General features: G+C 33.2%; 2 protein-coding genes across 2 annotated transcripts; one reads left to right on the forward strand and one right to left on the reverse strand.

Moving 5' to 3' along the window:
• Positions 1 to 1,920: 1,920 nt before the first annotated feature.
• LOC122581469 (40S ribosomal protein S18-like) lies at positions 1,921 to 4,389 on the reverse strand. The gene is made up of 4 exons (XM_043753700.1): positions 4,301 to 4,389; positions 4,024 to 4,184; positions 2,278 to 2,466; positions 1,921 to 2,181 (listed from the first exon to the last, which is right to left on the reverse strand). The coding sequence occupies exons 1-4, from the start codon at positions 4,301 to 4,303 to the stop codon at positions 2,076 to 2,078; spliced, it is 459 nt and encodes a 152-aa protein (XP_043609635.1). The 5' UTR covers positions 4,304 to 4,389; the 3' UTR covers positions 1,921 to 2,075.
• A 5,877-nt stretch (positions 4,390 to 10,266) lies between these two features.
• LOC122581615 (NKAP-like protein) lies at positions 10,267 to 16,179 on the forward strand. The gene is made up of 2 exons (XM_043753858.1): positions 10,267 to 11,924; positions 15,809 to 16,179. Exon 1 carries the CDS (start codon positions 10,349 to 10,351, stop codon positions 11,915 to 11,917), a length of 1,569 nt encoding a protein of 522 aa, XP_043609793.1. The 5' UTR covers positions 10,267 to 10,348; the 3' UTR covers positions 11,918 to 11,924; positions 15,809 to 16,179.
• Positions 16,180 to 16,779: the final 600 nt, after the last annotated feature.

Raw genomic sequence — 16,779 nt, forward strand, 5'->3', positions numbered from 1 at the left:
TTATACTCAAAGTCTCGTGTCCGTTTGTGTGTTTTCAAAACGAAACTAGCATTTGCTCATAGATACGATAAAAAATTACTGTAAATAATTTACACCCTCACTCATCCATCATACATCTATTAGAGATGTTACTCAATATATTTTTCATGTATACGATTACAGTGAATAATCATATTTTTGTCATGCAAATCATATTTCACACTAAAAAACAATATTTACATGTATCAATCAAATTTCACATGTGAAAAAATATGTCTGCAATTCTGTATGTATGCAAATAGGCTTATATAGAAAATTAAAAATTAAAAAGTGCAGCAAGATAAATCTGAGTAGGGGTGTTTAAAATTATCTGTATCTGAACTCGTTATCCAAAAATCCGATCTGATTTATCTAAAAAGTCGGATATCCTTTCTTCGGATATCCATTTCGGCGGATTCGAATAATGAGTTTTGAAAATTTCGGATATCCGAAAATAACCGAAACCTTATTTAATTAAAAATTTTCAATATTTTATTTTTTAATATCCTATCAGAAAAATCTCTATTTAATATCCGAAAAGGTATATAATTTTTTAAAATTCAGATATTGAAATCCACTATCCGAAACATCCTTATCTCTTTAATGGAAAGAAGATGGTCTCTGAGAAAACCTTAAAATCAAAGACTAAAATTGATTGTTGATCAAAGACTTAGAATTGATCATCATGTTACTTAGAAAATAAAAATTCATCAAAAATAATTAAATGTAGTTGATCACGTAAAGATAAAAAAGTTTTAACTGACACACAACACCATGTCGTGATCTTACATTCTTACCTCACTTTAAATGTGTTAAAATCGAACATAAAAGGTAGACGACACAAACAAACTATTCCAAAACTTGATTTACTTTTATCAGAAGTATGATTCGGTGAGAAAACTTGAACCTGATTGTGAAATAAAACTGAATATGTTATTTTGCTTATAAATATCAGTTGATTGTATATATATAACTATATAAGTCATGCTGGTTCCGATAGTCGAGTGTTATTGTTTCAATCAAGGTTGTAAAACTCTCCCAAGTCAGCCGAGTTTCTAAAATAAACTCCTGACTCCCAATTTCGTCGAGTCAAGTCCGAGTCACAAGTTCTCCAACTTTGATACGGACAAGATGATGATGAAGCGTGATCTTATCAACTAACCTAACGTTTAATTTTCAAGTTTGAATTATTATGTTAATGTTTTTAAACAATCATGTTTAAATTTGATGTTTGAAATATATTTTTAAAGTTTTATTACATATAATTTCAAAAATATTTATGTTTCTATATAAAATTTCAAGCCGAGTTCTCTCCAAGTCAAATCCGATTCTACAAAAACTCCTGACTCCCCCATCACCGAGTTGAGTTTCGTGTATCAATATAATCATGATCTAAAAACCTTGTCTTATTTATTTTTTAACTAATACTTGTTTTACAATACCCAACCTCTAATCCCCTTCATATATACTTTTATAGGTGGTAAAGAAAATTGATAAACTAAAGACACCTGTTGATCAAAATATACCACAACTACGTATTACAGGATCAAAATCAGAGATTGTAGCATAGACGGGCTTATGTCAAACGAATTTAGCAGATTATAAGTGCATTCAATCTTCATAAACAGCAGGCTAGTTTGGCAATTCTAACCAACAGTTTGACATTTCAAGGTTCTAACCGAAGGTTTATCCAAAACAGAGTCATATTGATTGCATCATCTTAACAGAAATAATCATATTGATAGTTTGGGTTAGCACATACTCAATTCATGTTACACTTATTTCCCTTAATCATATTTTGTATAACCATTCAAAAACAATAAGCCACTGGTAGGCCAGGCCACAGATCGCAGAGACTTATAAGCAGATGATACATAAACAAATATCATAATGCGCAGATACGAAACAACAAACTCATGATAAATCATCCTAGAAACTTGCCACCATCAACATCCCAAACAGTACAAACCATAACATAAAAAATCTCCCCTGCATTCTAAGCCGATATGTTTAGGAGACTTAAAGAAGGGTTTTCTAGAACAAAAACAGAAACTCGCTTATCGCTTCTTAGACACACCAACAGTCTTACCCCTACGACCAGTAGTCTTGGTGTGCTGTCCACGTACTCGCAGGGTCCAGTAGTGACGAAGACCACGATGATTCCTGTTAACAAAACAACAGTCAAGTTAACAATAACAAAACTTATAAGAACACAAACTCGACCAAACCCATTCATTACAAAATGAAAAATAGATATACCTGATTTTCTTCAATCGCTCAAGATCATCCCTGAGCTTCATGTCAAGGGCATTGGAGGTGACTTGGGAGTATTTGCCATCCTTGTAATCCTTTTTTCTGTTAAGAAACCAATCTGGGATTTTAAACTGTCGGGGATTAGCAACAATGGTCATGAGATTATCAATCTCAGCACTTGAAAGCTCTCCAGCCCTGCAAATTAATATGCAAAATTATATAGGTTAATGAAGTCATAAAGTTAGATGAACAGAGACATATAACAAGAAGATTGCAATCATATAAAAGTAACATCATCCACAAGTAACCATATGCATGCATCTTTCAGAAGGGATGCCAATTATGCAAAATATAGCATCAAAATACAAAATGGTAAAAAGATCCACATCAAATGACAAGGTGGATAAACATAGAATATAGAACTTCAAAAACATTAGATGAGAAACATTTTTAAGAAAAAAATCACACAGTTCAAAAAACAGAATCGATACAATGCTCCATCTATTATCCTCCACAAAGAAATTGACCAACACCACCGAAAGTCCAACTGGGATAAATTATAAAAACCAGAAGCATATCTATAAAGGGTGTTTACCTAGACTAGTTAATTTTTATGTATGGCTTGCAACTAAGCATCGCACAGTCGGCTAAAAAAGGTATGATTTCTCTAGAATAAACAAAAACACACGCAAGTATCAACACACTTAATGGGAATCCAGCTGATCTTCAACACATCTCAACCTATTCTACCAGGTGATCATACAAAGAAAGGCTATAAAAAAAACCAACCCTCTTTATTTGCCTCATGTTTCCTTTACAATTCCTTAGGAGTGTTTGTCTCAGGTTTAATATCTATCATGTGGGTAGGGTTAACGTGAGAACAAATATGGAGAGAACTGTGAGAACAACAAATATGGAGAGAACTATGAGAACCACTAGTTTCCCTCCCTCTTTCTTATTTTTTGTGTGGTTTTTTATTTTTTAAATTTTTATTTTTCATTTTTTGAAACTTTTTTTTGTTTTTTATTTTTTTTTAACAAAGACCCATTCCAAAAAAAAAAAAATGTACGGATTACGTGTTAAGAAAATGTATGGATTCAGTACGGGCGTTGCCCTCATCCGTTCTAAAGAGGTTATCACAGGACGCATATGGGAATGATATGGATTTGATGGGCGGCGATCCAAGAGATGGTGACGGTTGTTACGGTACAGGCGTAGCCCTTAATTCTAAAGGAAAAGCCTTTAGAGATGATTTTTCAACGGTTCTCACCATATATGTTGTTCTCAGTTGATCCCTTCACTCTATCATGTATAGCTATAAAATACGCATCACTCAACCAGCAAATAAAAGTACTAAATGTAAACATGCTGATTATCGAAACAAATCAACATGTGTCTTGGTAACCCTTTTGTTCGTCTCGTGGGTTTTTTCATAAAACTAGCAAGTTTTTATTGAATATTTATGCAAGTTTATGGTAAGCTATCCTAACGCTCTCGAATAGTCTAGAAAACATTTGCTAAGTAAGTAAAACATTTTTAGTTCTTTGCTAAGGTTTCCTCTAGAATAATTAACAAGAACTTTCGAACAATAACACAGATCAAAATACAATCATATATAGATCCTATTTCTACAATCATATCACAAACATATTTATCATCACAATAGCTCTCTCACACACACACAAACGTATATATATACATATATATGTATAACTTATAAGATTTAACAAAAAAAAGAAAAGAAAATAATACCTCTTGTTCATATCAACATCAGCCTTCTTGCAAACAATGTTGGAGAAACGACGACCAATACCTTTGATTGATGTCATTGCAAACATGATCTTTTGTTTTCCATCAACATTTGTGTTCTGCACACGCAGAATGTGCTGGAAATCTTCATTTGCTACCAAAGTCTGCCAAATATATACAATAATCATATGCCAAATCAACCATTTTTCAGATACAGATTATATATAATAGAATAGATATGAATGAAATATGCAACTTTTTAAAGAAGAAGATGATTTACCATGGCTGCTAATTTGATGGGGGTGTGTGTGTGTGCGTGTTTTTCTTGAAGCGGCTGATTCACTTAAAATCTGTTGCACACTCTGTAACCCTAGTTGAAGTAGGGTTATGCTGGGTTATATGGTGTTCTTTTAATTTAGTGTTGGGCTAAGTCCAGTTTCTTATGGGCTGTACAATATTTTGGGCTTCTACATCCATAATCTTCTTTTTGGTTTTCATTTACCGTAAAAGTAAAACTCTCTATCTACCAATCTACCAATAACAAGGTGGTAAATTCATTCCTAAACAAACTAAGAACCCTTGGATGAATTTCATCTTTGATTTAGAGTCATTAGATCAAATTTAATTATTTTATCTTTTTTAAATGACAATATTAATACTTATACTTTTTATGATTATACAAAAAATACCCCTTTAAATTTAAATTACAATTTTTGGTTTTTCATCAAAAATTTACATTTTTTGCCCGATAGTTTTAATCAAGAAATCAAAAAGAATAGCTAATATATATATACCCTTTAAGTTAATTTACACTTTTTGGTTTTCCATCACAAATTTACACTTTTTACCCAATAATTTTAATCAAGAAATAAAAATAGTAGCTAATATGTATATATATATATATAGGGTAGAGATCCTGAAAGAAGGTGTCTTCAGGAGAGAAGTTCCTATGAACCAATCAGAACGCGACATGTGTCAAAATGAAAAAAATGCGCGGTGGCATTTTGGTAAATAAATCAAACTTTTCTGAAGTGATCAGCTTGGGTCTGGGTCAGCTTGGGTTCTGATCAGCTTGGTCAGCCTGGGTTCTGATCAGCTTGGGTCTGGGTCAGCTTGGTTAGTCAGCATAATCAGTTTGGTCAGCTTGGGTCTGGGTCAGGTTGTGTCAGGTTGGGGTCTGTTCAGGTTGGGTCAGCTTGACACAATTTACACATAATCTACACAAATGTAGATTATGGGTTTTGGGTCAACTTGGGTTCTGGGTTTGGGTCAGCTTGGGTTCTGGTTAGCTTGGTTGGTCAGCATGATCAGTTTGGTCAGATTGGGGTCAGATTGGGTCAAGTTGGGGTCAGGTTTGGTTAGCTTGGGGTTGGGTCAGCTTGGGGTCTGGGTCAGGTTGGGTCAGCTTAGTTAGCTTGGGTTGGGTCAGGTTGACACAATCTACACAAATGTAGATTAATCTACACAAATGTTGATTATGGGTTTTGGGTCAGTTTGGGGTCAGGTTGGGTCAACTTGGGGTTAGGTTGGGTCAGCTTGGGGTCTGATTCAGGTTGGGTCAGCTTGACACAATCTACACAAATGTAGATTAATCTACACAAATGTAGATAATAGGTTTTGGATCAGCTTAGGGTTGGGTTGGGTCAGCTTGGTTAGCTTGGGTTGGGTCAGCTTGACACAAAACTACACATAATCTACACAAATGTAGATCCCAAGCTGACCTAGATTCTAGGCTGACCAAGTTGACCCATAACCCTGGCTGACCAAGCTGACTAACCAAGCTAATCATAACCCAAGCTGATCAGAACCCAAGTTGACTCAAAACCCAAACTGACCAACCAAGCTGACCAAGCTTACCCAACCAAACTGACAAACCAAGCTGATCATAACCCAAGCTGACCCAGACCCAGGCTGACAAAAGTTTGATTTATTTAAAAAAATGCCACCACGTTTTTTTTTAAATCCACATGTCACGTTCTGATTGGTTCATAAGACCTTCTTTCCCTTCTCTCCTTAAGACACCTTCTTATTTGATCTCTCTCCTATATATATATATATATATATAATAGAATAATAGTTCATAATATTTTTTTAATATAATATTATATTAATTGCTCATACATATCCTAACTAGATTAATACTCGCATGATACACATGAAACTTATATAATTAATAACATGTTAAATTTTTATAATATCATAAGTTGACAAATATTTAACCAGGTAAGAATTAAGCCACTAGAAAACATGAAGTTACATTAGTCGTCGATTAGATTCCACTTAATAGTCTCAAGACAGTTCACTTTTAGGCATGATGTTCGCTTTTTTAACAAACCTTGGTCATATATATTTGTGTGTTATTTAACCACAGTTTTGAAAAATGGATACATCATCTATTAGATGTCTTGCTAAGTAAGATTTTCGTTTCTTTGGATGTCTTTCATTCATCCGGATATGTCTGCATTATCATTGCACTTGTGATTTAATGTTTTGGTCGAATAATTTATTTATACTCTAAAATTTCTAAGCATATAACTTAATATAAACGTATTACATTAAAAAAGAAAATTTTATTGTAATAACATTAAAAATTAATTTTATAGATGAAAAATAATGCAAAATATAAAAATATTAGTTTTCATAATTATATCATTAAAAACATTAATTATTAATGTCTACAAATTTAAATAAGAAAGTAATGATAACTTAAATTTAAAAAAATTAGATCAAAATCGCTCAAGTCAACGAGGACTCACGCACCTACTCCTTATCTAATACCTCTCTCGCAACCCTTACTCTAATCAAAAAGTCAAATAAGGTATATGACATCATCATCATTTGATCTACAGACTCTAAATAAAAGTTAAAACTCATATAAGGGTTCATACTTTTTCAATTATAAATTAAGGTTTCTCTTTAATATATATTTAATGATAATAAAATAATACTCTTTATCTTTTGTGTTATCCAATAGAATAATTGTTACTATAATATAAAAAAACACAACATATTTTAATCAAAATATTTGAGATATGTTTCATTTAAAATATATAGATCAATTTTCTATTGATAAAAATAGTAAGCTATGTTTTAAACCATAATAAAGTAAAATTGAATATTAATAATGTCGTAATACCCTATATCTACAATATTATATATATATATAATGTTCGGTTTAGTTAAACTATCAACGACAGTTTTGAGAAAGACCGAGTTTAGGTTAGACGAGTGACAACTTTGAGAACATCAACCTTTAACATTGATCTGTAATTTTGGAGCATGTCGTGACAAAAAAGTTGCACTCTATTAAACAAAATAAAATAAATTATCGAAATTGATGATATATAACTTAACTTGTATATATATGCGTGACTATTGTGATTACTATTATAAAAGAATTTGAAAAAAAAATAATGTTTTTAGATACAACTATATTATCAATGTACTGTACCTTTACCCAAACAAAAAAAAATAATTTTCAACCTCTTTTTTTTCTTTTTCCTATTATATTAAAATCAAAATAACTCAAAATTTTTACTCTACCAACAGAGAGGTTTATCTCAAAACTAATATTTCCAACCAAGTGATGTAGATTTAAAGAAGAGACTTATGACAACAAAGTCAATGTTTGTATGTATTCTTTATTTATTAATATTTTGCATGAACAAAATTACAAATATATCCTTAAAAAAGTTTACATTGTACAAAAATTGGAGTCGAATCCATCCATGGTTATATTTCATAAATTTTGTAAGGTTATTATATGATTAAATCTAAACTTAACACTAATGTGTTGCCTATGATGAATTCTAACTCGGCAATTAAAAGTATTTAGGATATATTTATTTTCTTTATTACGATTGATAAAGATCACAATTTCATTTTATTTAATTTTTGTGTGGAAGGGGCAAGGGAGGAGGGGGGTCGAACTCGAAAAATGAAATGTAATGGATTGACTAGAAGACAATCATCAGGTAAAAAAGTGGGTGGTTTAGGTTTTGGTGGTTTTGAGGCTCAAAATTTAGCATTGATATGTACAAATGGATATGACATGTGGTTCAAAACTTGGATGTCGTGAGGTTTAAAATCATCCATGTGATTTATGGTTATGAGTTTGCGTTCCTATGTAAAACAAATGGTAATAATATATGGGCAAATATATGTTCCTCATTCTCTGAGGCACACTCGATTGCTAGCCCCTTAAGATGTTATTAAAGATCAGTTAGGAGTGAAAATGAGACAAGATTCTAGAATGATCATTGGCTTAATGATGGCAATCTTGCAACTCGGTTTAAAAGGTTGTATGCCTTGACACCATCTAAAGAACGTGTCATGTGTGATATTTTTTATGATATGACATGGAAATCAGAATGAAATTGAGATATTTGTGATGACATGGATAAGCAATAACTTTTGACATTGAATAATTTATTGAATCAGTAAGACTTAATAACAACATAATAAATTTTTGTGAAATTATTAAGGTCAAAAACACAAATGTTAATAAAGTGAAATTGAATATATAATTTCGTTAATTATTACTAATTCGTTAACTATTACTTAAGAAAATTATATTTTTGATATATATAATTATAAAAATATACTTACTCGCGTATTACGCGAGACAATAATCTAGCATATATATATAACAAGGTCCTAAATTCATTAAGAACCCTTAGATGAATTCCAACTTTAATTTAGAACCATTAGATCAAATTTAATAATTTCATTTTTTATTAATGACAATATTAATACTTATACTTTATATGGTTTGTCAAAATATATCCATCGTAATTATTATAATATACTATAAATATAAACAATATATAATAAATAATCTACTAATATATATATATATATATATATAACAAGGTCCTAAATTCATTCCTAAACAAATAGAAACCCTTGGATGAATTCCAACTTTGATTTAGAACCATTAGATCAAATTTAATTATTTCAACTTTTTAAAATGATAATATTAATACTTTCACTTTATATGATTATAAAAAAACCCCTTTAAATCATAATCCGTAAATAAATATAATTCCATATGTGGAGGCGTGCAGGAACTTTTCATCCATTTATTAACATGTATACCATAAATAATAACTAATAATAATAATAAATATATTTTATAACCTCACAAACATCTATAACATCTTCCACATTTACCAGTAGCCTCCAATGCCAATTTATGAAAAACAAAAACTATTATAATAACTAGACATCCTGTGCATTACAATTTACATGCACGACAAAAAAAAATAATCATAACTAACAATTGAACATCTTCCACATTTACCAGTAGCCTCCAATGCCAATTTATGAAAAACAAAAACTATTAGAATAACTAGACATCCTGTGCATTACAATTTACATGCACGACAAAAAAAAAAAATAAAAAAATCATAACTAACAATTGAACATAGACTTGAATGCGGGCAATTAATTTTAACATGTCAATTGTTACCATTAAACAGAAAACAGATCGTTAAACAATACACCGTTAATCTTAAAACATAAACTTTGATGACGAAATATAAACTTGCGATGTTCTTGTAGATAAATATATGAAGCTGAAAACTTTGATTGTGAAAAATTAAAATAGACTAAATTTGTATCACATGAATTGTTTAAAGGTTTAATGATAAAAATAAAAAGTCTTAAAAGGATTTAGTGGTTAAAGTGTGAAAACTAAAATATTACCACCATAGATAAAGGGAAAAATATAAAACTCAAGAAGTTAAAGTAACGTTTACATAACATGCTAACTTAAACACTAAAAAAAAAACAAAAAAAACAAAACTCTACTAAGCAAGCAGGGAGGCAGCTGAGCCAGCTGCCTGCTGATGAGCGTCCAAATTGTGATAAAAACCCATATTGAAAGGCTTCATTTCTATGTCTAAATGAGTTAATATTTTAGAACTTTTGGTACTTAATGAATTGCATGTTTATATAGGTTTACGGAAGATGTGAGAGAGGGTAAATGACATCAAGTAACTCAAGAGGGAAACCTATAATGATTACAAGACACAAGGAAGCGATTCGGAGCTGAACGAAAACGCGGGAGGTGCAGCAGGAGCCACCAGCGCCGCAGGTCAGTCATCTACTAGCGCCGCTAAAGAAATCCAGCGCCTACGCTGGCCCATCAGGCCCAGCGCCGCTGGTAAGCCCACCAACGCCGTGGCACTTATCCCTTGAAAATATTTAATATTAATAACATGTACATTACCTGATTACCTTATGCCGTTGAAGAAAGAAACTAATACCAATCGAACCGAACCCACATAAGGGTTTCGTCAATTTTCACCTTTACCCACACCAGCAAATGGGTTACCCAGCTTCAACCGTCGAAGTCGCCGGCGACCGCCGCAACCGCATCTCCCGTCGCAGTCCAGACTATTCAAGGTACGATCACGATTCTAACCACCGTAATTCCAGATATCAAAATCGTAGTATTAGCCCTAGCCCAGATCGTACTAATAATTATAATAAAAATAGATACAATAATAATAATAATAATAATAATAATAATAATAATAGCCGTGATCAAGATTATGATTATACAAGATCTAGGCGAAATCCTAATACAAAGTTTGAAACTTTTCACCCCGATAAGTACGGTGACCGGAATAATAGACAATATTTGGACCGGGGTGATGAGAAAGTGAATAGAAAGTGGAACGGGCAAGACCCGGATGGGGATTCGGGTTCTGGGTCGGATGAGGAGTTGAAAGGGTTGAGTTATGAGGAATATAGGAGGTTGAAAAGACAAAAGTATAGGAAAATGTTGAAAAAATGTATATGGAATGTGACGCCAAGTCCGCCTAGAGGTGATGACGATGAGTACGAGGTTGAAATGGATGAGATTGTTGAGAAAGATGGTGATGATAAGAAGGATAAGCTGGACTCGAAGGAGGGTGAGTCGGAGAGTGATGAGTCGGAGTCTGAGTCGGATGATTCGAGGTCGAGGAGGAGAAGGAAGAGTAAGAGTAAGAGAGAAGGAAGGAGAACGAGTTCGAGGGGTGGGAGTAAAAGGAGGAAATCGGTTAGTAGTGAGAGTAACTCGGAAGATTCGAGTGATGATGATTCTGAAGAGGAAGATAGGAGGAGGAGGAGGAAGAAAAAGCAGTTGAAGATGAGGTCAAGTAAACGGAAGAGTAGTAGTAGGAGGAAGAGGAGAAGTAGCTCGAGGAAAAGTGAAGATAGTGATTCTGAGGAGAGTCGTGAGAGTGATGGAAGTGAGGAGTTAAGGAAGTCTAAGAGTAGACGTTCTCGTTCTACTTCGCAGACGAAAGTGAGCAAGAAAGATAGTAAAAAGGCTAACGAGAGTTCGGGAACGGGTGAGGATTCAGGTTCTGAAAATGGTTTAAAAAGTAAAGTTAAGGTGGATGATGCGGTGAAAACGGAGGTTGACAGTGAGTTGCTTATGTATAAAGAGATGATTGAGTCAAGAAAGAAGGCAACTTTGGATGAGGAACAGGAGGTAGGACCAATGCCTTTGCCGAGAGCTGAAGGGCATATTAGTTATGGAGGTGCGCTAAGGCCTGGTGAAGGTGATGCTATCGCCCAGTTTGTGCAGCAAGGGAAGCGTATTCCACGAAGAGGAGAAGTTGGTCTTTCGGCTGATGAGATTAGTAAGTTTGAAGATCTTGGGTATGTAATGAGTGGTAGTAGGCATCAAAGGATGAATGCTATTCGTATTAGGAAAGAAAATCAAGTTTATAGTGCTGAGGATAAGCGGGCTCTAGCTATGTTCAACTATGAGGAAAAAGCTAAGCGTGAACAGAAAGTTATGGCTGATTTACGGCGGTTGGTTCAACGAACTATTGGAGAGGAAACTGGCCCTTCTCATGATCCTTTCGGTGGAAAAGTGACAGAGGATCCTGATGCTTGATTATAAAGTACGTATCTTTCTTCTTGGCTAAGTTGTTTGTTTGTCTCGTTAGTTTTATGTTATCAATTGCTTAATACGGCCGGCCTTGATAAAAATGGCTTGATTTCCTTCTGTGGAATTTGAATATCAAAAATATTCATGTAAACTATATTACTCGATTAAGAGTAAAATTTGGATTTTGGGATACAATGTGCCTATGTGTGTGTGTGTGTCTTCTTTTTGTTAAATTGTCTTTTCTCTGTAAATGGTCTCAATCATGGAAATGCAATTGTTTTACATGCCCAGGCCAATGGCTGTTTTGTTGGTAGCTGATAGAAACAGGTTTCTTTGTAACTGCAGAACTCGGTTTTTAATCATCTGCTAAGATGGGTTGCATGATAAGGATATGCTGGCCCTATAGTTTGGACACATGGGCTAGACAGTAGTTTATTTTGCATTTTATCTACTTGGATAGTAGTCATTGCAAGTAGTTTATTCTGCATTTTATCTACTTGGATAGTAGTCATTGCGAGTATATTGTCTACATACATAGGAAACATTTACTGACTAATGCATTAAGTATCTGATAATTTATTTAGTTTAGTAAGAAAGATAAAATCAGTGATACAAAAAGTTCAAATTTTGATAATGGACAGGTAGTTAAAATGTGCCTACATGTACACTGTTTAAAACTCGCTTAAATTAGAAAGAGTCAACAATTGATAATTGTTAGGTAGTTAAAACGTGCCTACATATACGTTGTATAAAACTCCCTTATATCGATGTCTAGTTTTTCAAGTTATGTATGTTGTCATTTAAGTAGTTAATCACTAAAATAGCGGTATAGCGGTCAAGGTCCGCTATATGATATATTGGTTATGGCGGTGGTATAGCGGTAACTTAATACTTAATATATTTAATAAATATATCACAAGTCTTTAAAAATGCCAATTTTTGAAAAGTTGTTCTAGTCAAACATGAAAAAATAAAAGTCCTTAAACGTGTTTAAACCTTTTTTAAGTCTTGAAGTATGTTACTATGAACAAAACCTTGAATAGCGGTGATATCATGCTATTTAAAAATCAAAATAGCGGAGTAATAGCGGTAAATAGCGGTGCTAATAGCAGAACTGCTATTTTGACTGCTATTTTACCTGCTATTTTTCCTTAAGTCCGCTATATGCTATAGCACTGCTATAGCGGTGCTATTAACTACATAGGTTGTCATTAATTCATTATAGCCGATTTCGTGGTTACTTCGTCATTAAGTTGGTAATGAAAATAAATCTTCGAAATCATGCATCTGTATAAAAATGATATACGATTTGTGTAATAGCTTGGATTTAAATGAGTCATGAGTAGCTTGGATTTAAATGAGTCATGAGTACTTGAACTGCTTGATTTGGGAACTGTAGCAACCGATTGTACATTTGCTTTGTTTCCAGTCTTGTATGTAATGTATTAACTCAGATGTATAATTAAATAGACCCTACCATGTAAAAAATGAAGCACCGTATAGTTTAAAGCAGTGGGAGTAAATGGCAATATACTGGTGTACATGTATTTAATAATCATTACAATATATCATGAACGTACACATGAAATTATAGCTGACTTTTGCTTTTGGCATATTAAGTTTCTGTTCTTATCTTTTCATGTCCCAATCATATTTCCGTTTTAAATACGGAAGACTGATGTGCTGATAAAGAAAGTTGGAAATTAGATTGAGTAATATAAACATTGTTTTAAATTACACTTATTCACTGATCTGAAATTCCGTGGGTTGAATCTGTTAGTTTTTGGATCTATTTGTCTAGGTTGCTATATTGATTGTGATAGAAGTACAAAAGTTATGTTTTAGTTCCGTTGGTCATTAAATTGGAAATGAGACAAGCTGTAGGCTATTGAACCGCTAATAGTTCAGCATTTTTCTTCTTTTTTGTGTTGCAACGTGAACTTCTAATAATATGCTGCTTATTTTAACATGGACAAAGTGAAAAAGGATGCTATCTGATTCGCAATCAGCAAAAGTACAATTGAAATCTTCGCCATTCATTCACACCAAACAGACATGTATAGAAAAGAAAAGGATGCATTTGAACCTTATGAGCATTGATGTCCGTTACCAATTTTGTAATTCTGCCAAATCAATTTTTATACAGTTCTATTTGAGAACTTTGCTTTTTTGTTACTTTGGGTCACTAAGTTCGCCAATACAACTTCATTAACCACAATAAAAAGGTTATATATCTAATGTTGTAGGTGATAGCATTCGTTAAAGTAAATCTGGTGTAAGTTTCATCACAACTCACAATCGCATCATCATTATATTAATCTTTGCCTCAACATTGCCTTTACAAAGCTATGACCACTCCCCAAGAAAGCATCTAGCTGCGAACATCAACTCACCTTCACCGTCATGCTGGAAGTGGGGTGCTAGTAGAGGTGGAAAAATGGGTCATGAGACTTGGGCAACGGTTAAACCGCTAACCCTTAAGAATAGGTTGGGCTGGGTTGGTTGATCCGCAATCACTTGTCCATTTAATGTTTTCTTAAACGCGTAGTGCATGAGAAAGTTTGATATAAAAACCAAATTATCATCGTGAGTCATTTACAATCTTTATATTTGAATTATGCAGCTTAGGTTGTTGTACGCCAATACAATAGATATCACCCATTAAAAGTATTTTGTTGCCATGTTAGTAAGTAGAGCTTTTAATTTGACCAGTTCAAGTATGTAGGTTAAAATTACCACCCTTTAGGTTCTAGTGACATTGGTGATGATGCTGAATTCATAATTTTGTTGTTTGTTGTGTTAAAAGAGATTACTAGGACTATAAGAAACAAAGTGGGAAGTTTTTTTTTTCCATGATCATGTTTTGAGAGTAGAAAAACCGAATTAGTTGCGAGGAGCAACAAAAAAAAATCAATGTGGATCTTTTCAATTTTGTCAAATTTCATGGAATTGTTCTCTAGGGAGAAGTCCAGGTGATAAAATGTTTAAGAGAAAGCATATGGTACTGGTGTTATTGAACAGATAGCTATATGGGAGAAAAAAGTTACCATTAGTATAAGTTGGATGTTCTTTAGGATCGATTTTGTTTATATTCAATGTTAATTTTTGAAATGCCGTCCATATCTATGTGGATGTACACTTTGTGGAATCTGGTCGGGATATATACAAAAAGGTTGTAAGCAACACGTAAGCGCCAAAAATTTTTAAAATATCCTTTTTCGGTGTTCCAGAGAGTACAAAGAGACCTCAAATACAACATATCGCTAGATTACACAAATTTAGTTAGCAATTGAATATAGGGTTTCTGGGAGAAGGATGTTTAGAAACTGCAAATAATGATTGTTTAACTTGCTGATTTAAATCTCTACAATTTCTTTTTTTCATTTTTTATTGTGTAAACAAAACTTGAAACACAATCAAGTGAAACGAACTAACGACCATATGTTTGTTGTTTTGCTGCTTCTGTTGGATAGACTCGTGGGTCAAAATGGTTAACTAGTTATGAGGTGAAAACTAACCCCATATTTTTCTTGAATAATGTATTAAATGGTTGGTGACCCATTGATAAGGTCTTTTGACCTTGGGAGGATCCACTTGGGTTCGAATCCCGCATCTATGAGGGTGGATTTGTAGGGTTTTCTTTAGCGTCTTCGGTTTCTTCCCAGGCATGCTTGATTCCAAGGTGACCGGGTCATGATGTAAATAGTTTTACCTTTATCAAAAGGTAGAGAGATTGTTTCTTAAACGACACATTGTGTATGCTTGACATGTTATCACTTTATTGAATGACTTCATTTTGAATAAGATGAAATCACTCGTGAAATAGAACTGACATTCATATGATGAGATGAAATCACTATATTGAATGACTTCATTTTGTCGGGGGTTTTTTTTCAGGTTGTACTAGATTCACTCTGAAGGAACAAAATCTTTGAGAATTTGATCAAAATTATTGACAAAGGTAAAGACAATCTACTTTTGAAGAAAGTCTGCTTTTTGACTTGAAAGTCCTTAAACATGTTTGAATGATGGTGTCTATTGATGAGTGAATATTGGGACAAAGTGGCTTTTCCTGGTGGTGGTGTCACTGTTTCATTTTTGCCCTCATGCTATTGTGGCTTTCAAGTATTAATAATGATCCTTTTTCTTTCAAACGAGTTTGAATCTGTGAAGGATTAATCAACAGATAAGTTTGGTACAAATTGTTTGAGACTATGTAATCATATGCAATGACATCTTTTGTTATATAGTACAGGCCTTATATATTACTTTTCCTCGTGTCAAAAAAAGTATTGTGATTTTTTACAAGTTACCAATTATATGTGGCAATATACGTGTAGATTTTAGCTACGCCTGAAAACGAGTTAGATTGTGTAGACCTGTAGACACTAATTTGCTTCTACACTAGCATATATTCACAGGTTGATAATTTGATATGTATTTCTCACGTACACCGTTTAGAATTGAACGCATGTGTACTTGTATCTTTTTATCTGTAAATCAACTGTTTAGATAACCTAGACTAGAAGTAGATAAAATTGATGAAAAATTACGTTATATATCAAGAAGGGAACATGGGCAAATTGGTGGGAGATCTTCTGATCTTATTGGTGAAAAGCCATGAACTTTTACAGCTAGGATAATTAAATTATCAGTATGTTGGAGCAATCATGGAGCCGTATCACTCTGTGACACACATTAGCACTAGTGTGGTGGCCGTGTGATCCACACCATAGAGAGTCCGATCGTCCATGAGTGGAAGACGAGTTAACCCATACTTTCCATTTCCATTTTTATATCTTAGTATTATGTTTTAGTTTTTCTGTTTTCGCATAGATAATATTTTTAGGGGAAAGATTAAATTTTTA

This window comes from Erigeron canadensis, chromosome 9 (genome assembly GCF_010389155.1).
Source record: "Erigeron canadensis isolate Cc75 chromosome 9, C_canadensis_v1, whole genome shotgun sequence".
Lineage (NCBI taxonomy): Eukaryota > Viridiplantae > Streptophyta > Magnoliopsida > Asterales > Asteraceae > Erigeron > Erigeron canadensis.